Source organism: Rhinolophus sinicus, linkage group LG11, assembly GCF_036562045.2.
Source record: "Rhinolophus sinicus isolate RSC01 linkage group LG11, ASM3656204v1, whole genome shotgun sequence".
Classification (NCBI taxonomy): Eukaryota; Metazoa; Chordata; class Mammalia; order Chiroptera; family Rhinolophidae; genus Rhinolophus; species Rhinolophus sinicus.
This window is the reverse complement of record NC_133760.1, coordinates 5,777,585-5,798,381: the sequence shown is the minus strand read 5'-3', so window position 1 is coordinate 5,798,381 and position 20,797 is coordinate 5,777,585. Positions and strand designations below refer to the sequence as shown.

Sequence of the window (20,797 nt, the reverse complement as noted above, 5' to 3'; positions counted from 1 at the left end):
GGGCAGTGAAACTACTCTGTATGATCCTGTAATGGTGGATAGATGTCATTATATATTTGTCAAAAGCCATAGAATGTAGGACACAAAGAGTGAACCCTAATATTTCTCTGCACTTTACTTAATAAGAATGTATCAATATCAGTACCAATTATAACAAAGTATCACACTAATGCAAGAAGTTAATAACAGGAAACTGGGAGCAGGTAAGGGGATATATATATAGGAATTCTCTGTACTTTCCACTCATTTTTCTGTAAACCTAAAACTGCTCTTAAAAATGAAGCCCACTCAAAAAATCATAAGCAACTAAAATAGATAAAAGAAATCCCCTTTATAGGTCAAGTCATAGATTTCCTCCATATTTAATGATTTTTGTTTCCCTTCTTCCAGGAAAGAAATGGAAATAATATAGGGTGAGACTGGAAACATATAGACCAATGTGGGGAGAACTGACATCTTAACAATATTGTCTTCCAGTCCATGAACATAGTATATCTCTCCATTGATTTAAGTGTTGACATTCTCTCAGCAATGTTTTGTCATTTTCAGAGTAAAGGTCTTTTATCTTTTGCTACATTTATCTCTTAACTATTATTATACTATTGTAAATAAAAAATTTTTAATTTCATGTTCCAATTTCTTGATTCTAGAATATAAACATATAATTCTTTTGGTTGGATTCACTGTAATCTCTGTAAACTCTCTCTATCCTGTGAAATGTGTAGCTCAAATTTCAGGTCACTGGTTTTTAGGTTTAGCTGGGCTTCTTGGAGTCTGAATCTGGTGCAGGGTCAGCTGGATAGGAGTTTCTATAAAATATTTGGCATACTCCCCTCTCTGGCTCTTTTCCAGGACTTATACCTCACTTTCCTGTTGCTGTGGTGCTTCAAGCTAGGAAGACTGGATTTTTTGCTTGGTGTTTTAGCTGCCCCTCATGGCACAGACTACAATCTGCCCCCATGCTAAAAGCTGTGTACAAATGAGAAACTCATTCACTGCCTTTCCTTTTCTCTGTTTCAGTTCCCCTCATTTCTGCCTGCTTTTGTCCACTTTCCAGTGCCTTTAGTTCATTGTTTTCTGTTTTATCCAGAGTTTTTAAGTGTGGGAGGATTGGAATTTGAATCCAAGCCTGTTTGCTCCAAGCTTTTAGTTATAATATACTGCCCCCTCATGGCTGAAGGAGAGCTGGTTTATGAAGAAGTAGGGCAAATTTGTGGATTAAAAAAAAAAAAAATCAAAATAATATTCACATATAGTACAAATTACTTGTACAGAACAACTTGTGGTGGGAAGCTGCCCAGCACTTTATCACCCTTCGGGCTTTTCCCCATAAGGTTTTCATTTTTAAATCTTTTGCTCATCTTGGCATTATACTCACAGGATACAAAATTCTAAATGTACAAGATGCTATATGCTAAAAAGGAAGACTTTCTTCCACCAAATTTACTTCCTCACAGGCAGCCAGTGTTTCTTTCCAGAAAGAATTTACACAGATTTAGACAAATACCTACCAATTGTTTTTCTTCTTTTTAATGGAAATGATAGCAGATGACTAACAATATTTTTACCTTTCTTGTTTACTTTTTTTGAGTCAGAATTCTCCGATTTAAAATTTTAATTAATTTTTTTCATTAAGGTAACTAAGAATACGTTTTGAAGACTATTTCAATTCAGTCCACAAAGAATGTCTTCATTTCCGTTGTCTGTTTTTTAAATGCTGAGTAATACTCCTCTAGATTTAACCAGTTCTCTACTGACTGACATTTAGATTGTTTCTAGACTTTTCTCTTATAAATAATATTGCACAGAAGACACTATCACATGTGTCATGTAACCACCATTATAAGCAAGGAAGGGGGGTGAGGTGGAAGAATGGGGGAAAAAAAAATTCTCATGCTACCCCGGCTTTGTAGTCAGTCCCTCCCCATCTTCTGGCAACCAAGGATTTTCTCCCTGTTCATATAGTTTTCTCTTTTCCAGAATAAATCTCCCCATTTAAAAATCCTAAGTAATTGCAATTGTCTTAAGTGCTACCTGTGGACCTGTTGAGACTGGAGCTACTGGCAGGAGTGCCCCACCCAGGATAAGCTCCAGAATGCCCACTTCTTGCTCTCAACTTTAGACCAGTGCCTAGGGAAGACTGCTGGGAAAAGACAAGATTTGTTTCCCTTTCTGTCACTTCTCTTGCGTAGGACTCTTGCTGCCTCTTCTTTCTACCTTTGAAACGTTAAAGGAAATCTATTTCTTGGAGCCAGGACCTTGACACACACCCCACCCCCTTCCCGCAAAGGGCATGGCCTGTGAATAGAACAAGGGATTTTAGTTCCTTGTGGAAATAAAGGTGCAAGATTGGACATCCTTGAATTTTGGGGGTAGTGGGTGGTCTGTATCACACATGAACAAGATTGGAGTCCTTGAGGGGCTGAGAGAAAAAACTAGGACTCAGGGGTGGTTGAGGGAGCTTGGGAAAGAGGATGAGAATTGGGGGTGTTTAGTGGAGGATGATTTGAAACTCTGGGTATAAAGATGGAGAGGTTTGTGGGGTAGCAGTATAGGAATATTTGGGGAGAAAGGGTATAAAGGATAGTGGAAAGGGTAGGCCCAAGTCTGGGGGCGTGTGTGTGTGTGGCAGGGTGTCTCTGGAGGTAGCTGACCTCTGGGTGAACTTGGTTTCTGCTAGGGCCTTGAGCCATGGGAGTTTGGGCAAGTTGTATCTTCTCAGCTTTGGTGGGCTGTTCTGGGAAATGAATGTAAGCATCCCTGTTCCAGGACTGTGGCAAAGATTCAAGGGTCCAGAGGGCAAGGGTTCCTTGAATGTCAGTAGCAAGTGGGCCAGTTAACAGGGACAGGAGGCCCAAGAGTGGGGTGTGGGGGCTCTTAGGGACCAAGGAAAGTTTGTAGAAGTGTCTGAGGGAGCAAATGCTGGATTTGGGGGCTCCCCAGGGTGCAAAGATGACACAACAAACCCTCCTACTGAAACATTTCCCTGTAGCCAGATTCACCACCCGGTCTGCACCAGATAGGGGCTTCACCAAAACGTGGTCAAGGAAACTTCCTGGTCCTTAGATGAGATCTTTTACTGAAATGAAAAAGACAGATTCCGTGTTTATAGTAAAATAAGACCAGGTCTTATATTGATTTTTGCTCCAAAAGATGCATTAGAGCTGACTGTCTGGCTAGGTCTTATTTTTGGGGAAACACAGTTGTATATGCCCTGAGATCTCACTTTGGTTGAAAAAAATCGTATGTGCGCACCCAGAGAAAAACTTGGAAGGATAGGACTTAGGTATCCTCTGGGAGGCAGGAATGTTCTTTATTTTTTTAATCTTTGTTTGACTATATGCTCTAGTTTTCCACACAGCCCAGCGATGGTTTGGTGATTCAACGGTTATTAAACACAAAGTTTTAAGGAAGGTCGACCAGGCAGGTGGGCTCAGATCTCTCCCTCCCTCTCCCCTTGCTTTGCAAAGTACTTTGCTGCCTCCTGGCCTTTGCACTTGCGGTTTCCTGTTCCTCTTCACCCTCCAGCAGGCAAGTATTGGGGGAGGGGGTCTGGCCACCTTCTCCAGACTGTCTGCTGATTGGTCTCTCTCACAGCACATTATTTCCTTTAGGTGTGTTATCACACTTGACTCTGGGAGCGATGTTCATGGACATCTCACCAGCTTTAAACTTGGCATAACTCTAAAGGATGAGAAGGGGGACTATTTAGCGTTTTAAAGTGGCGCCTTCATATGGTGGCAGCTGAGACTTCGACCTCTGGCCACTTAACCAATTTTAACGCTGTGCATTTGCGTTCAATTTAGATTTTAGTCTTAACGTGAGACCACATTAAATACTCTTAGCCCACGCTTTCAAATTCGAGTCATTCCAGCATACCCCCAGAAAGCTGTCTGCGCAGCGGGGAGCCTCCTCTCCAGCTATGACCCCAGGGCTTCAGCGCGAATGAAGGCACCGCACAGCCAGTCGCTTACAAGCCTTTATTTGGTCTCCTGTTCACTCAGGCCTGCATCACTGGTCGCGACTTTTCCGCCTGCAGCTTCACTCCAGAGCCTGCGAAGCCCGTGCCACCCTGTGGGAGTGGGGAAGACAAAGGTGAAGGCAGGCTGCGGGCTGGGCTGCAGGTGGCATTGTGGGTAATTCTAAGCAAGACCCAGCAGGACCCAGGCAGGGAAGGGGCAGGGCCTGGAAGGGGCGGGTCTTCTGGGGGAGGGCGGAGCTTCAGGGGGTGGGTGTCCAGGAAGGTGAGGGAGCGGGGTCTTGGAGAGGGGACTGGAAGAAGGCATCCTGAAGAGGCCCTGCTCACCCGCTGCAGCACGATGATGTCCCGGTCCGTGAGTTTCTCCCCATTCACGGGGTCCACCATGTCCTTCCGAATCAGCTTCTCCACACACTCAAGGGTGACTACGGACCCACTGTGGGGAGGGTAAGAATGGGGACACCAATCAGAGGCACCGCCTTGAGAGGGGGAAGCACACCCCCAAGCCTGGCCCCTCCCCACAGGTCTCCGTGTTGTCCCCCACAGGTCTCCGTGTTGTCCCCCACAGGTGACTTACGAGGGCCGCAGAACGGCGCATGGCGTGGCATTGCTCAGGCTGTCACGGGTCACAGCGCACACGTAGCGCTCACTGCGTGTGATGAGCCCCACGCGGTCCACGGAGTCATCGAGCAGCGTGAAACGCACGGGCGTCAGGTCTGACATGCGCAGAGGCTTTCCGGACATGGGGCACGTCACGGTGCGCGACTGCGAGAACCAGAAGGCAGGGTCAGCAGGTAGGTCTGGGCCAGGTGCAAGTAGGATGGGGGTCCCTGTGAGGTTGGGGAGGGTGCCCTAGGGACAATGGGGGACCCCGGCCCTCTCTGGCAGAGTGGCCGCAGGAGCACTTGTTGGGGGTGCTCACCGGCTTCTCCAGCTTGGTGGCCTTAGCCTCTGGGGTCAGCGATGGGATCCAGAAGCTGGGCAATGCTTTGTCTTTGTCTTTGCCTGTGGCGCCAGTGCTGGGACCAGGTTGGGTATCATCTAAAGGGGGAGAGGGGTTCAGATGCTGCACCTAGGGAAGTACCAGGTCCTGGGGGACCCCCACCTCCATGCAAGCCTGCTCCCCCTCACCTGGGCCATTCCCTGAGGTGGTCTTGGGTGTGAAGGGGTTGAGGGGCCGGCTCACAATGGCTGCCTCCTTCTCCAGGAAGCCCCGCACCTGGTCCTTCATGGCAGCCCGCTGCAGCTCTTTCTGTTCCTCTCGCCGGGCACCTCGCTGCTTCTCATAGGCCTGTAGGCAGCCGGGGAGAAGTGAGCTAGGCAAAGGCCCAGGGGGCTCTGCTTGTGAGCTCAGCATCAAAATCACCAACACAACCTGTGCCCCCCTCCCTCCTCCCTATCACCTTCATTTGTCGAGCTATCTCCTTCTTCTGGTGCAAAATGTACTCCAGGATTGCCTCACGCTCATACAGGTAGCCATCTGGACTGCAAAGGAAGGATGGGATGAGAAAACATGGGCCTGGCCCGGGCCACACAACCAGGGGTTAATAATCGCATGCTAAACATCAGCTCCCGGCCCTGGGCACCCACTGACTCACTCAGTGCTCGGCTTAGCACTCTGAGGTGATGGCACTGTTTTAACTCTCCTGGCTTTGTAATATGCTCTGACGTGCAGGGAGACTCTTGTGAGGAAAAGGGTTACTCAGCAAGCCTGGCTTGTCCAAACCGTGCACATTCCAAACAAACGACTGGCCCGTGGTGGGTTCTGGGAGGGAGCCTCTAACCTTTGGAGTGTTCTGCCTGATAAGAGTTTCTTTTTGTTCACCTGGGGGTCTTGGGCCATATGGTATCAGCTTGATCTTTGGAGGGGCTGGAGACCAAAGTCAGCCACATGGGCAGTCAGCCATACCTGCATGACCAAGCTCCAATAAAAACCCTGGACACCAAGGCTGGGGTGAGCCTCTCTGGTGGGCAGGACTCCGTGCGAGCTGTCACACATCCTTGCCAGGAGGATTAAGTGCTGTTCCTGCAACTCCACTGGGAGAGACAACTGGAAGCTCGCACTGGGTCTCTCCTGGGCTCTGTCCCATGTGTCTTTTCCCAATGTTGATTTTAATCCGTATCCTTTCACTGTAATAAACTGTGACTATGAGTTAACAGCTTTGCTGATTTCTGTGAGTTCTAGTGAATCACAGCATGTAAAGGTGACCTCAGGGACTCTGAACCACAGTCTACTCTCATCACTCTCTTTATAAAATAGACCTGTAATTGAACACATATTTAGTCACTGGACTAAATACCTTATACCCAATATGTCACTGAAGCCTTTGCTGGAACAGACGAGACAGGTAACGGTGAGTGTTCCACACATGAGATGTTATTATGGGCCAGGCAATGTCCGAGAGCCCTCCCCTCTATTACAATTGTATTCTTTTCCACATCCCATGAAACATACCTGGGTCATGGCCCCGTCTCAAATGAGGACACTGAGGCTGAGAGGTTACTGGCTGGCTCATAGCACCCTGGCTGTGCAGGTGGCCAGACACCACCCCCCTTATAGCCCCCTCCCTGTGGTTCCCTTGCTCTTGCCACCCATGTTCCCAGCTCACGTGACAACAGGGTCATGGCAGGGCTGCAGAGAGAGGCAGCAGCAGTCGAAGTCCTTGACGGCATCCCGGCTCAGTCGAATGTTCTGGGTCCCGTAGCCTGAGGCCGCTGAGAACAGAGAAAGGCAAAGGGATGGAGGGATAGGAGACATGCCCCTCTCCAAACCCCAAGAGAGAGGCACAGAGAGAACTTGGAGGTGAGGGGATTCAGAGAGAAACAGGTGGTCAAGAGCTTGGGCGATATCACCCACAGGAAGGCGTTGCTCCCCAGAGGGTAAATGACAGACTCCCTAGGCTCTGTGACCAAACTCAAGTACCTAAACTTCTCTGGGCCTCAGTTTCCTTCTCTGGAATATGACCATGACAACAGTGACCCCTTCCATGGAGAATTAGATGATCACATACAGAGGCACTAACGCAGTGCCCTCCACATGGTGGTGGGTCGGGGGTGGCTGGTCACGCGCGCTGTCACTTCAGTGTTCATGAAGCAGTTGGGGAAAAGAGGCATGCACAGAAAGCACAAGCAGAGCTTCAGAGTCAGATGGTGACCGAGACACATTTCTACCCTGCCCCCAACCCAGTACCTGTGTCCTTCTTCTTCTCATGGTAGGTGTAGACAGCCCCCGCTGTGCAGTTCTTGCCATGCCGTGTCATCCTGGAGGTAGGAAGGGGCAGTTGAAGGGCTGTGGTGATCAGAAGGAACCGATACAGGGAGGACTAGACCTTTATGGCTCTCAGAGCTGATCTGCACCCCCAGATGGGAAAGCTGGGCGTGGGGTGAGGGAAGACAGTTTTACCCATGTTAAATGCTTAAGAAATTCCTACGCATTCCAAAAAGGAAACATCATTTTACCTTGAAAAGGGCCTGAAGTTTGCTTGTAGAAGTGGGCGTTAGCAGGAGTGTGCCTTGTGAGTTACTGTGAGGTGGAGGAAAGAGAATTAGCTGTAATCTGATGGGAATTTCTAGCACCAAAAGAGGATGGGTGTGGCTCCCCACACAAGCAGGGAACTGAGGTGCCTGGTTGGTGTTCAGGTTGCATGTGTGTATGTGCTTTGTATGCCTACATGTTCATTTCCACTGAGTGCAAATCTCTAGGTTCACTTAGTCTTTCTCGTGGATGAATTCACAAGTGGACAAAAGTCAAATTTGCTGTATACTCAAATCCATCCCCAATGTATCAATCACACTAGAACAAGTTCTGAGTTTTCAAAAGAAGCATCAGAGCAGAACTGACTGTATGTGGAACTCTGGCAAATCATCATGAAAAAACCAGCTACCCCAATAGGAAAACAAGCAAAGGAGGATACGAAAAGATGCTCAAACTCTCCTCAAATGAAAACTACAGTGAGGTCTTATTTTACACCTAGCATCAGGCTGGCAGACGAAACTTTGAAAGCTGGATAAGACTAAGGTTTGGTGGGGACATGGGGTCGGTCATGGGAACCCTTGAGCGAAGCTGGGGGGAGAGTGAACAGGGTCAGCTGTCCTGGAACACAGGCTGGTGGTACTTCAGCAAAGTGGGTGTAGGCACTTCTGCACCTGGTATACGTGCCCCAAAGACATTCTCAGAGATACCCACAAGGGAGCATGTACAAGGATGTTCACAGCAGTGTTGTTTACCCTGGATGGGAGCCGAAGGCAACTAAATGTCCCTCCCTGGGAGAATAGATAGTGATTGCCCATCATGGAGACTATCCAGACGTGAGATGCAACTGAGGAGATGTGTACAAAGAACATCATGGATGGATCTTAAAGACACAATGCTGGGTGAAAAAAGTAGGAAATAAAACAAGATCCTTAACAATGTACATGTGCACAAAATGACACAACTTAAAGAACACCTACAAACAAAAGGATTCACATATTAGAATGGTTGCCCATGTAGGGCAGGGAACTCACTAGGGGATAAACAAGAATAAATACATGAAACAAGGAGGGGGGCATATAGATCAAGATGGAGAGGATTAAGCAATAGGACCTTCTGCCTGGGCTTGAGTCCAAGGTTGGCCCCTGACTCGCTATGTGGCTCTGGACTGGTGATCTCCTTTTTTTGAGCCCCAGTTTCCTTTGGTAAAAAGTGGGGATAACCAGGGGGATCTAGCTGACAGGACTGGATTGCTGTGAGAACTCAATGAGGCATGCTCAGAGCATAACACACAAGGGGTGTTCAGGAAATACAATCTCCAGCTCTTGGGGTGCAACAAAGATCCAGAAGGTGGGGGTGTGGAGTGGGTGTAGGGATGTGGGGGGCACAACCAAGGGCACCAAAATGTAAAAAGTAACTTCATCTTTATTTTCCCCTTCTGGTCATTTTCAGAAACTTGCCTTTCACTTGGAAAACTTGAAACACAAACCTCTGTTTGAGCTATGGATCTCGCTCGCCCCCTACTGGAGTCTCCCTCCCAAAAGCCAATTTTTATATAGGACAGATGCACGCGCCCTGCGGTTTGGTGCGCTTTTGACAGCTGTACACACCTTTGTAACCACTGCCTCAATAGCGATAGAGAACTTTTTTGTATCACCCCAGAAGTGACCACTGCGCTGCTCGCAGAAGCTAACCTTGGTGAAACACCCGAACTCAACCCACAGTCCCCTCCTCCAACTTCCCCTCACCCCCCAAACTTTTGAGCAAGTGTCCAGAACCTTCTGCCTCCCTGGCTCACCCGCCACGGGCTCCTCCGCTCCGGCCCTCTGGCTTCTGCCCAGCACCCCCAACTGCTACTCACGAAGGTCGAGTTGACCTCCTCATGGACAAATTCCCCACTCTATTCTTAGTTGTCAACTGCCTTGACCCTCTGCGGTATTTGGCACTGAGCTGCTTGTCTGGTGGCCAAGAACAGGGTATTTCTATGTCTTTGGCTTCACGGACCTCGACATTTTCCTCCTGAGAGAGAGGAACATCTAGAGAGGGAACGCTATTTATTTGTTTACCTTGCCAGGAAATAATCTCAAGGAACACTGCCTGATCCGTGACCACATGCCAACTCTCCGTGCCCCATCTCATCAGTGGTCCAACCTCAACCACCCTCTGAAGTCCGTCCCATCACCATCTCCGACTTTGCAGATGGGCAAACTGGGGCTTAGAAGTGAACCCATTTGCCGAAGGCCATGGTTCTCAAAGTAAGGTTTAGGGCCCCTGGGGGTCCCTAAGATACTTGCAGCGGGTCCACAAATCTATTTCCATGACACACAATGACTTTTCCTTTGTCCCTTTTATTGTCATGAGTGTGCAGTGAAGTTTTCCAGAGCTGTGTGATGTGTGGGCGTGTCATCACTCGGAAGACTAATTGTTTGTGTGCTCGAGCATCCCTGGGTTTTAAAAGTATCTGTTGTCACGATAAATGAAAGAAACCAGGCACAAAAGCCACATTTGTTGATTCCATTTAAGTGAAATGTTCAGAATAGGCAAATCCATAGAGACAGAAAGCAGATTGGTGGTTGGCACAGGCTGGGAGAGAGGGGGATGGGGACTGATGGCTAAGGGGTGTGCCGTTTCTTTGGGGGGTGATGAAAATGTTCTGGAATCAGAAAGTGGTGGTGGTTGCACAAAATAGTGAACATACTAAAAACCACTGAATTGTACACTTTAAATGGGTGAATTTTATGTTATATGAATTATTTCTCAATAAAAAATTTCCGATAGGGCAAATCCTGGTAGAATTCACACCAACAAAAGCTCTTTGGAGGCCTCAATGATTTTAAGATCCTGAGACCAGAAAGTTTGAGAACCACTGGCCAAGGGTCGAAGGGTTAGCAGGTGGCAGTGCCAGGATTTTGAAACTCCAGAAGCTGAGCTTTCAGTCACCGCGATACACTGTCTCCTCAGGAAGGCCAATTTCAAAATAGAAAATAGAACTAGTGCCATCTGCTGTTACTAGTGCTTTGGAGAGGACACATCAGAGTAATATCAATTATTCTTTATCATCATTCTCATTTTACAGGAGAGGGGGAAAAGCTCATAGAATCCATCTCCCGGCTGGGAAGTGGCAGGGCCAGGATTCGAACCCAAGCAGCCAGGCTCTGGAGCTGCCCTCCAAACCATGCGGCAACTGTCAGTCTTCCCAGTAAGGTCAAACCTGAGAATTTCAATATTTGTAATAAAGTCTTCAATTTTTGCACAAAGTATATTTTACCCTTGAAACACATCTCAATTCAGACACTACATTTCCATTGGAGATACTTGTCCTGTATTGAGGTTTCATAAAATGTACAGGTATAAACGTACCCTGGTTGTTCCCAACATACTTAAAAGTTTCTTGAATCAAGTACTGGTGCTTAAATTTAAATGAAAGAATTAAAAAATTCAGTCCCTCAGTGGCACTAGCCACATGTCAAATTGCTTCATAGCCTCTTGGGACTGGTGGCTACTGTACTGGAGAGCGTGAACGGCGTGGTGCTGAGACAGAGAACATGAGCACAATACCATTAACACATTAATAATTCCTTAACGTCATCTACTGTCTGGCTGGTGTTCAAATTTCCCCAGTGTCTCCCAACTGTCCTCTTTTTTTTGCACTTGCTTTGTTTGGATCCTAAAATAGTGGTTCTTAACCCCTTGGTGAAGTCAACAATTCCTGAGACCCTAAAAGTGCTACAAGCCTCTCTCCCTAGAAGGTCATCCCAGGGGGCAGAGGCCGCTGTGGTACAGGAACCTAAAGGGCTAACTACATTCAAGGAAATCACAGAGAGAGGATGTGTTGGAAGTGGGAGAGAATTCCCTAAGAACAAATGCAAGTGTCTGAGATTTTCTATTAATAATGGCTGATATTTATTTAACAGGCTCAATGAACCTGGCTCAGTTCTAAGCCTTTTACACATATTAACTCCCTCAAATTCCACAACGACCCAAAAGGTTGCTACAAACAAGGAACAGAGCCATGGAGAAGGTGCCCCAGGTCATGCAGCTGGGGCTTGAAGGCCCAGGTACCCACGTCTGCGGCCTTGACCATCAGTTGTGCTGCCTGGCTGCAGGCAGCCTCAGGCACTGTGCTGAACTCAACATGGAACAGGGTAGCTAGTGTGTGCCTGGTCCTTTCCCCTGGAAATCCTGGCCCTTTCCTCCTCCCAGGCTCCATGGAGGAGTCGCCTCTCTGGGAAGCCTGACTCTTCAGGCTGAGTTAGGTGTTCCTTGAGCTCTGATAATGTCCTGAGTTATCTCCATTATAACTGCCACTTCTCAGTATTTCCCTCCGGACTAGGAGCCCCAAGAGGGGGGCCCAGGTCAGACTCCTGTCTGAGGGGCATCACTGCCTGACACTTGGGGGCTCAGAGATGTCACGATGGGATCAATGAACGACTTCCAAAGCCAGGGGAAGTGTGTAATCCATGAACTGCTCACACAACTAATCAACACATTAATCACAAAAGCACTAAAAGAACAGAAATGATCATCATATCCTTCGAACATTTATGTACCAGGCCCCGTGCGAAGCACTTCACAGGTCTGAACACACTGTCCTCGTGACAACCTCCAGAAATAGGTTCAGCCCAGTTTACAGGCGAGAAAACAGATGCCCAGGATTAACTGGTCTCTTCCTCAGTCTGTTTCTTCACAGACCAGCTGGAGTGAGTTTTTCAAAATGGAACTTTGATTAAGTCACTCCCTTCAACTGCTTCTTGGACATGGCTCATGACAAAAATCCAACTGCTTAGATAAAAATGTAGGAGGCATGAGAGAATTGGAAAAACCATCATTTTGCAACCTCTGATGACATAGTTGATTCAGGCAATAATTGTCGATGGAGGCCATTAAAGGAAAGAGTGATGGGAAATGGATATTCTCAGGATGCTAATACTTGCTAGTAGCTTTACAATGGTGGGTTTGTGCTGTCCTGATTTGTATTAGTCTGCTAGAGCCATCAAAACAAAATACCATAGACTGGGTGGCTTAAGCAACAGATGTTTATTTTCTCCCAGTTCTGGAAGCTGAAAGTCTAAAATCAGGGTGCCAGCATGGTTGGGTTCTGGGGAGGACTCTCTTCCTGGCTTGCATATGGCTGGCCATCTTCTCACTGTGTCCTCACTGGACAGAAAGAGCCCTCTCTGGCATTTCCTCTTCTTACGAGGACACCAACTCCATGGATGACCTCATTTAACCTTAATTACTTCCATGAAGGCCCTATCTCCAAATAGTCATGTTGGGGGTTGGGCTTCATCATATGGATTTGGGGGGAGAGGACAAACAATAAGTCCATAAAAACCACCTGAAGCCCCCATTAATCTCACCATCCCTGAAAATGGGACAACCAGGCGTTACACAACATGAACCTACCAGCACTGAAGTAGTCATGTCAAAATGGATGAACCTAAATTGAATTAAGCCTTTAGATTTAATTTCCTGATTCTAGAAAGTCAGAGGATATAGTAGGGATCGACCAAAAAGGACCAGATAAGAAAGACTTTCCACTTCGCAGGCCATATGGCACCTGTCACAACTTGACTCTGCCCTTGTATGTGAAAGCAGCCATGGACACTATGTAAATGAATGGGCAAGCTGTGTTCCAATAAAACTTTATTTATGGACATTGACATCTGAGTCACATATAATTGTCACAGGTCACAAAATATTATTCTTCTTTTGATTTTTTCCAATTATTTAAAAATGTTACAACTATTCTTAGTTTGCAGGCTGTACAATAACAGGTGGTGGTTGTAAATTATATATCTGATAAAAGAATTGTATCTAGCATATATAAAAAGTGTACAACTCGAAATAAAAAGACAACCCAATTCAGAAATGGACATAAGGATTGGAATAGACATTTCTCCAAAGAAAATATACAAATGGCCAAGAAGCACACGAAAAAATGCTCCACATCATTAATCATTAAGAAAATGCAATCAAAACCACAATGAGATACCAGTTCATACCCACTAGGAATGACTAAAATCAGAAAGTCACATAATAACAAGTGTGGAGAAACTGGAACCTTTGTGCACTGATAGTAGGAATGCAAAATGGTGCAGCCACTTTGGAAAAGACTGGCAGCTCCTCAAAAGGTTAAACAAAGAGTTAACATTTGATTCAGCAATTCCACTTCCAATGGAAATGAAAACATGTCCACACAAAAATTAGTGCACAAATGTTCATAGCAGCATTATTCACAATAACCAAAAAGTTCAAACAACCCAAATGTCCATCGACTGATAAATGGATAAACAAAAATGGTATAGCTCATACAAAGGGATATCGTTCATCCATAAAAAGAATGAAGTGCTTATCGATGCTACAACATGAACGAACCTTGAAAACATGCTACATAAAAGAAGCCAGACAGAAAAATGATTTCATTTGTGTGAAATGTCCAGATTAGGTAAATCCAGAGACAGAAAGTAGATGAGTGGTTGCCTAGGGCTCGGGAGGGGGAGTGACAGGGAAAATGGGGAGTGATAGCTAATGGGTACAGGGTTTCTTTATGGAGCAGTGAAAATGTTCTAAAACTGATAATGGTGATGGCACACAACTCTGTGAATATACTAAAAACCACTGAATTGTACACTTTAAGTGGGTGAGCTATATGTTATGGGAATTATATTCCAATACAGGTGACTTTTTAATTTTTTTCAAGGCCAGCAGGATTTGGTTTTGGTCTGCTGATGTCGGGCAATGAAGACTACGTGAAAAGCAATTACAAAGAAGCAAAAGGACAAATCCAGATGGGGGATGAGCAACAGAATAACAGACCCAGTTTCTTCAGGGAAATAATTACACCAAGAAAGAAACAGTCGGATGGAGGGGAGGCTGCTCTAAATCAAGAAATTTAAGACATTGAGAGACAACTGGATTATCAAAGTCCTGTCCCTGTCTCCCTCAGGACCCCAGAACCCTAGCCCGCAGCAAGTCGATGCCAGCAACACTATCCCTCCACCACCTGGAACTCACCTCACAAATGTTTCCTCCTTCCTTGTCTGATTCTTCAACTGTGCCCCTATTCCGGAAAGGAGCTCTGTTTTCCCTTTTAGCTCCGCTCACTTCCGCGCGACCGGGAGAAACCGGAAGTAGAGCTGCCCCTAGTTGTGGAAGTACTTCCTCTGGCTTGGTAAGTCCTCTCTTCTTCTCTTCCTCCCTCCGGTAACGTGAGAGACCGGTCGAAGGTTCCGGTTAGTGAAACTGATGTGACTATGGGGCACGCTTAGTATCTACTAGGCGTTTCCCGGGGCAGGCGATTTCCTTGTACCCAGGCTTCGCGTCTCTCCAAGCCTGAGTTTAAGAACTAATCACTTTCCTCAGAGATTGGGAAGCCGACTTCCCCAAGTATATCATCCACTTTTCTTGCTGTAAGTTAAGAGACAATTGAGAAGGGACAACTCGTCTGTCCCCATTTTATAAACGGAGCAATTGAGAAATCAGAAGTCAAAGCCGTTCAAATCACCCCAGGAAACAGGAATTTATTACGGCATACCCTCCTACCCCCGGGGACCAAGGCATACAGTTCCCGCCAGTTTCTAGACACGTAGATACCTGGATATCTGGAGTCCTAGGCATTTATTTCTCTAGCTCGGCCGGGCGATCTCCCGCTGGGGAAACAGAGAAGGCGCATATCCAATCCCCTAAGTCCCCCCACAGTGTCGGGAACCCTGGCCTCCCTGTGGGGCTCCGGACCTTCATCATAAGGTCCCTTTAAATACTTTGTCCCTTACCTGAGTTCCGCCCAGGACAGGTAGTCGCAAACCCCGCCCCTCTGCCAGAAACCGGGATCTGGCCGATTACAGAGAGCGGGAGCTGAGCGAGGCACCCCCTCCTTTCTTTCCCCTCCCCTCTCACCTGCCTCCTTTCACAGCTGGCCGCAGCTGGCCTTGGAGGCCCGAATAAGAAGGAGGGGACTGTGTTTACACGTCTGGGCAGGTAAGTGAATGTCCCTGGAGGCAGAGCCTGGTTTGGGGACCTTGGCGTCCTGGCCCCCTGCTCCTTTGGGTCCCAGAAGTTTGGGGGGGTCCCCAAACCCAGGAGTCTAGGGTCCTTGCCTCCTCCTCACCCAGGACCCAAGAATATAGGCTCCTGCACTTGCCTCTCCTGTAATCTTTGATCTCTGTGGGTGGATGTGGCAATGGGTATAGAGAGACCAGAATCTGTGGAAATTACTAGGAAGGAAAGGATCCTGATCATCATTGTACATGTTTATGAACACCTACTATGTGCCAAAACCATGCTAGGGGCTGCAGACACAGAGGGGGAAAAGATAAGCTCCCTGTTCCAGTCTCTGGAGTCACACTGCGTTTGTTAAAATTCTGCTTTTGAATCTCGCAGACCATATGACCTTGGGCAAGTTCTTTGACCTTTCTGTGCCTCAGTCTCCTCATCTATAAAATGGGGGTAACAATAGCACTGCTGTGAAAATGACACTGAGTTGATATAGGTAAGCTACCTTGAACAGTGTCTGGCCCAGAATACAGGCTATATCAGTGTCTGTTATTATTATTGTAATTCATGGGCCACAGAGTCCAGTCAGGGAGAACTTGTCTTATTCCTTAGCGGCTGAGGCACTTGTCACTTATACCACACCTGGTTCCAGGTGTCCACAAAATATGAGGGGGCACCCCTCTCTGCTGCTGCTGTATCTGGGATTGACAACCTGCCTGGACACCTCACCCAGTGGGGAACAAGACCAAGGTGAGTATTTGGGGGAAGAGCTGGTGTCCAGGCACTGGAATCCACCTTCCCCTGATCCCAGAACCCTTGCCTCTAGTCCCCTCCTACCCCAGGACCCCATAGCTCTTTGTCCCCTTAGGTTCAGGTTCCTCTATGTCCCTAGTCCTCCATTTTTCTGTCCCTCATGTCCTTTGGGCCCAGAAGTCTTCCTGGACTCCCCAGAGGCCCAGAGTTTCCTGGGCAGCCATAGACGGATTCCGAGAGCCAATCACTGGGACCTGGAGCTGTTCACTCCAGGGAACCTGGAACGGGAGTGTTATGAGGAGAAGTGTTCCTGGGAAGAGGCACGGGAGTATTTTGAAGACAATACTCAGACGGTGAGGGCCCGGGGGCCCTGGAGTCCCAGTGTCTTCTCCAGGCCCAGAGTGTGGGGGAGGGGGGGCGTGTCCTGGCCCTCAACTCCCTCTACCCTTGGGTTTCAGAAATCAGGGTGGGCTGGTTTGGGGCAGTAGAATCTTCCATTTGACAGCAGTCTTTCCGCTTTCTCTACTCCTACCCCTTGAAGAAGCGCTTCTGGGAGACATACATCTACAATGGCAAAGGAGGTGAGTGGGGGTGCCAAGCCCTCTTGTTCTGTGCAGCTAAGGCAGCCCCTTCCCATGGAAACTGAACCAACACTGTCACTTCAAATTGTGTGCTCCCTGAGTTCCTAGAGGTAGTTGTTAAAGGAGTCCCCTCCTTTGAGACTAGAGCCCTTGCCTGAAGAACCCACCACACCTTACTGGAAGAGGTCCCTTGTTCCCAGGAAGGAGAAATGCAGGGGTAGAAGGAGGAATTACTATCAGGCCTCAGGTCAGAGAGGCTGGCCCACCTGAGCCCCTCTTTGGAGTCCAGAGCCCCAGCCCCTTCTGCAGCTTGGTTGCTAAGGGGGCTTTTCCCTAGAAACGAGGCCTGGTCAAGCCAGGCTGTGGGAAGCCTGTGCAAGCCTGGCGTCCTCACCTGACCAGTCCACCCACCCGCAACCCGTTTTTTGAGTTCTGAGGCCCCATCATGGCTGCAGCCTTGTTGCTAAGGGGGGAAGGGCTGCTCGTTAGCAACAAGGCCCTCCCATGCCGGACCTAGGAAGCTGGAAGCACTACCTGGCTATCTTCCCCTCCCCCACAGCACCATCCCAGCTTCAGTCTGGTTGCTAAGGAGGCATTCTCCTTAGCAACTACACCTAGCCAAGCTCAGGACCCAAGGCCTCGTACCCACCGGAGGAACATTCTCCTCCAACCCCCCCCCCCCCCCCCCCGCGCGCGCTTCCAGGCACCAGACGCCCCACCCCCTTGTAGCCTGGTTGCTAGGGGTGGCTGTACCTTAGCAACAGGCCCTAGGTCTGGGCTGGAGTCCTCAATTGGAGCCTGGTTGCTAGGGGAGGTAACTGGGTTGCTAGAGGCCTAAGGATGCCTGGTGGCTCCTTGAATCCACCTGAAACGTGTCAGGATGGGGAGGGCCTGGCTTCTCAGTGCAGCTTTTTGCCAAGAGGGCTAAAAGCCTGGGGTTTACTGTTTGTGAAAAACTCTCCACCCCAGCGGCAAGACTTAGCAAGGCCTCAAGTCCTAAGTCCTCCACACACACCCTCACCATTTTCCTCAGACACAAAGCCTTGGATTGATAAAAGGACTGCACCTTAGGAAAGGGGCCACATGAGTTCTAGACACCCAGCAATCTGTTACTGTGGGGAGGTCCCTAAATTCCTCCATTGATAAATGAATTTTTTCTAGCCTTCTGGTAAATTCCAAAGCTTTCCTGTGGGTTCTGCTCTTTCTTCATAGTTGAGACCTTGTCCCTCAGTGGCCTGGTTGGGAAAAGGGGCTGCATTCCAGAGGGGGCAGGTTTGCCAGACAAAATACAAGAACCACCCCCACCCCCTTCCTGAGTTAAATTTCAAATACACATGAATAATTTTTTAGTATAGGTACCATTGAGTATATGGGATATACTTATACTAAAAAATTATTCATCGTGTATCTACAATTCTGTGGGGTGTCCTATACTATTATTTGTTAAATCTGGCAATACTTAGTGTGGGGGTCTCAATAGTTGGCTATCTGACTTCCCCACCCTACCTGTAGTGTGTAACCTGCAATCTTAGCAGATGCTTAGGAGGGTCTTGAACCACGCATGTCCAGGGAGGGGGCTCCATCATCGTGGAGATACATCTAGTACCAGATGAAGTTATCACAGTCTCTTTATGCATTTCATGTCAGTGAATTTTTGCAACCTGTCAGAGAGGGGTTTTCATCCCATTTTACAGAGCAGGAAATGGAGGCTCAGAGAAATGAGTGAGGTGAGTTTCCTGAGGTCACATAGCTAGGAAGTGACCCTAGCTCTGCCTTGGTTCCTGGCCAGTTCTCCTTCCTTAGGGGAAGGGCATTTGGATGTTGGGGTGGGTGGCACCCCCTGAGGCAGTGATTTTCCCCACCTTCCCCTCACTGCAGGGCATGGACGAGTGGACATAGCAGGCTTGGCTGTGGGGCTGACATCTGGCATCCTGCTCATTGTCCTGGCTGGCCTGGGAGCCTTTTGGTATCTACATTGGCGGCGGAGCCGAGGCCAGCAGCCCAATCCCCAAGAGTAAGGGGGCTTCTGGGAGAAAGGGCTGGGAGCTGGAGAGAAGGGTGAGCAGGGGAGGGAGGAAGGGTCCACCTAAGGAGCTAGGCAAGGATTGGGGACAGGTGGGCGCCAATGAAAGCTCTGAGGAGACAGTCACATGGAGAGTGAGTCTGTGAGATCATGTTTCTAGTGGTGGCATCTGTCTGTCTGACTATATCCCTAGTACCTGGCACATAATAGGTGCTCAATCAGTATTTGCTGCCTGTCTTTGCAGTACCAGGTTTCTGTGTGACTATCACTGTGGATATTGTATTTTGTGAGGCTGCAGCCTGTGGTCTATGGGTGTCTGTGGTATATCAGTTTCCGTGGTGCAGCGTGTAGCACATGTTTGTGTGTGTCTGTAGGAGTTGCCTAGGTGTATCTTTCTCAGTCACAGGGTCTAAGAGGGTTCTTGAGCGTCAGTCTTGGGAGTATAGTGGGTCTGGGGTTTTTTAGGAAGAGTTTATTATAAATGGGTATCTGTGTTGCATCTATTTCTGTGTGTGTCCACATGCCTCTCTGCAGGGCCATCTTTTTCTCCATTACTCAGTCTGTATGTGGAGCACATGTTTCTGTGAATGAGTCTGTCTCAGCAGTTGTTGCTTTCTGAGTATGCCTGTCCTTATACATCTGCCTGTCATTTTGAGGTGCTTTTCTGGGTGTCAGGTTGAAGGTGACCCTCTTTCTCCCCTGTACATCTTCCTTCCACCTCTGTTCTACCATCCTCAGAGTCTCTCCCCAAATCCTCCCTCCTCCCAAGTCTCTCTATCCTGTAGGTTTCCCCTGCTAACTGTGCACCTTCTGTCCCCAGGGCCGAGCTCATCAGCCCTCTAAGTCCGCTGAGCTCTCCGGGCCCGCCGACGCCCCTGCCTCCACTCCCACCCCCAGGCCTCCCCACTTACGAGCAGGCTCTGGAGGCCTCTGGGGTACACGACGCACCTCCGCCCCCCTACACCAGGTACGGGGCTGGGCTTCGGCTCGGGGGCGGGGCACAAAGGGGAGGGCACTGCTGGAGGAGGGGCGTGGGCTCAGGGGCGGGACTTGGAATTTTGAGGTTATTATTCGAGGCGAGGCTTGGCGAGCGGGGGCGGGGCATTGTGCAATTGTCTGGGGGCGTGGTCCAGCGTTGTGCTTGTAGAGCATTAGAGGAAGGTGGGTCTTGTGCCCAAAGGATCCGGGATTGGCTGAGACGCCCAGGGCGGGTCAGAATGGTCTTAGTTGAGGGGGGGGAAAAAAGGAAAAACAGCCCGGTCTTTGACTCCCCACTGTGCCCCTCCCCATACAGCCTCCGGAGGCCTCGCTGAAGAACTGTTTCGGAGCCGGGGTTCCCCGAACCGTGCCCCAGATTCACACCGGATTCCGGAAGCCCCCAGGCCTCTTAAACTGCGGAGCTGAGCTTGGGGGATGGTGGGAGTAGGGGTCGTCCAGCCCGAGGCCTACCCTGGCACACGTGTTTCCGCCGCGTACGGATACATGCTTGTCCCCGGCGAAAGTGTTCCCGCGTCCCGGCCCCTCGCGGGCCCCCAAGCTCTCCTGACCTTGGGATACCCACCAGCCCCACCCCTGGGGTAGGCGTGTCGTGGAAACTCGGACCCAGGCGCGCAGGCTGGGTGTGCAGACTCGCGTGTGACCAGGTTTGACACGGCTTTTTCCCTCCAGAGCCACGGACAACGCACGCGCAGAGACTCGCCCGTGCACACGCATGTCTTCATGCTCTCCCCGTGCGCGTACAGGGGCTCTCTGCAAACCAGGAACAGGGTGGGGGGCATATTTGCAACCGTGCTCGGTGGGGGCAGGCTCTCTCATTGCACCCGGGGAACTGGAGTTGAGCTCTTCCCCTAAATAAAAATCCTTTGCAAAAGAAACCAAAAAAAGTGTAACAATGCAAAAAAATAAAAACCTTAAATAACTGAACTGTGATTCCAGGAGCGTCTGCGCGTGGTGGAGTTAGCTTTCTGTACAAATGTTGCGCCCTACACCCCCAG

At 48.8% G+C, this 20,797-nt stretch overlaps 2 protein-coding genes across 6 annotated transcripts; one reads left to right on the top strand and one right to left on the bottom strand.

The window, feature by feature from the left end:
- Window positions 1–3,287: 3,287 nt before the first annotated feature.
- NOSIP (nitric oxide synthase interacting protein) lies at window positions 3,288–14,675 on the bottom strand. 3 transcript variants are annotated; one of them, XM_019741519.2, is made up of 11 exons: window positions 14,469–14,675; window positions 7,439–7,502; window positions 7,170–7,240; window positions 6,589–6,694; window positions 5,383–5,464; window positions 5,111–5,270; window positions 4,902–5,020; window positions 4,557–4,744; window positions 4,307–4,415; window positions 3,975–4,072; window positions 3,288–3,684 (listed from the first exon to the last, which is right to left on the bottom strand). In XM_019741519.2, the coding sequence occupies exons 3-10, from the start codon at window positions 7,237–7,239 to the stop codon at window positions 4,001–4,003; spliced, it is 906 nt and encodes a 301-aa protein (XP_019597078.1). In that variant the 5' UTR covers window position 7,240; window positions 7,439–7,502; window positions 14,469–14,675; the 3' UTR covers window positions 3,288–3,684; window positions 3,975–4,000. The 3 variants fall into 3 exon arrangements, with proteins under 3 accessions (XP_019597078.1, XP_019597077.1, XP_019597079.1); XM_019741518.2 differs by lacking the exon at window positions 3,288–3,684 and having other exon boundaries at window positions 3,967–4,072; XM_019741520.2 differs by lacking the exons at window positions 3,288–3,684; window positions 7,439–7,502 and having other exon boundaries at window positions 3,967–4,072.
- On the top strand, window positions 14,560–20,726 carry PRRG2 (proline rich and Gla domain 2). Of its 3 annotated transcripts, none has more exons than XM_019741521.2 (8): window positions 14,560–14,625; window positions 15,367–15,431; window positions 16,099–16,196; window positions 16,377–16,552; window positions 16,741–16,780; window positions 18,659–18,794; window positions 19,624–19,770; window positions 20,098–20,726. In XM_019741521.2, the coding sequence occupies exons 3-8, from the start codon at window positions 16,112–16,114 to the stop codon at window positions 20,114–20,116; spliced, it is 603 nt and encodes a 200-aa protein (XP_019597080.2). In that variant the 5' UTR covers window positions 14,560–14,625; window positions 15,367–15,431; window positions 16,099–16,111; the 3' UTR covers window positions 20,117–20,726. The 3 variants fall into 3 exon arrangements, with proteins under 3 accessions (XP_019597080.2, XP_074172193.1, XP_074172194.1); XM_074316092.1 differs by lacking the exon at window positions 14,560–14,625 and adding an exon at window positions 14,701–14,863; XM_074316093.1 differs by lacking the exon at window positions 14,560–14,625 and having other exon boundaries at window positions 15,251–15,431; window positions 16,380–16,552.
- Window positions 20,727–20,797: the final 71 nt, after the last annotated feature.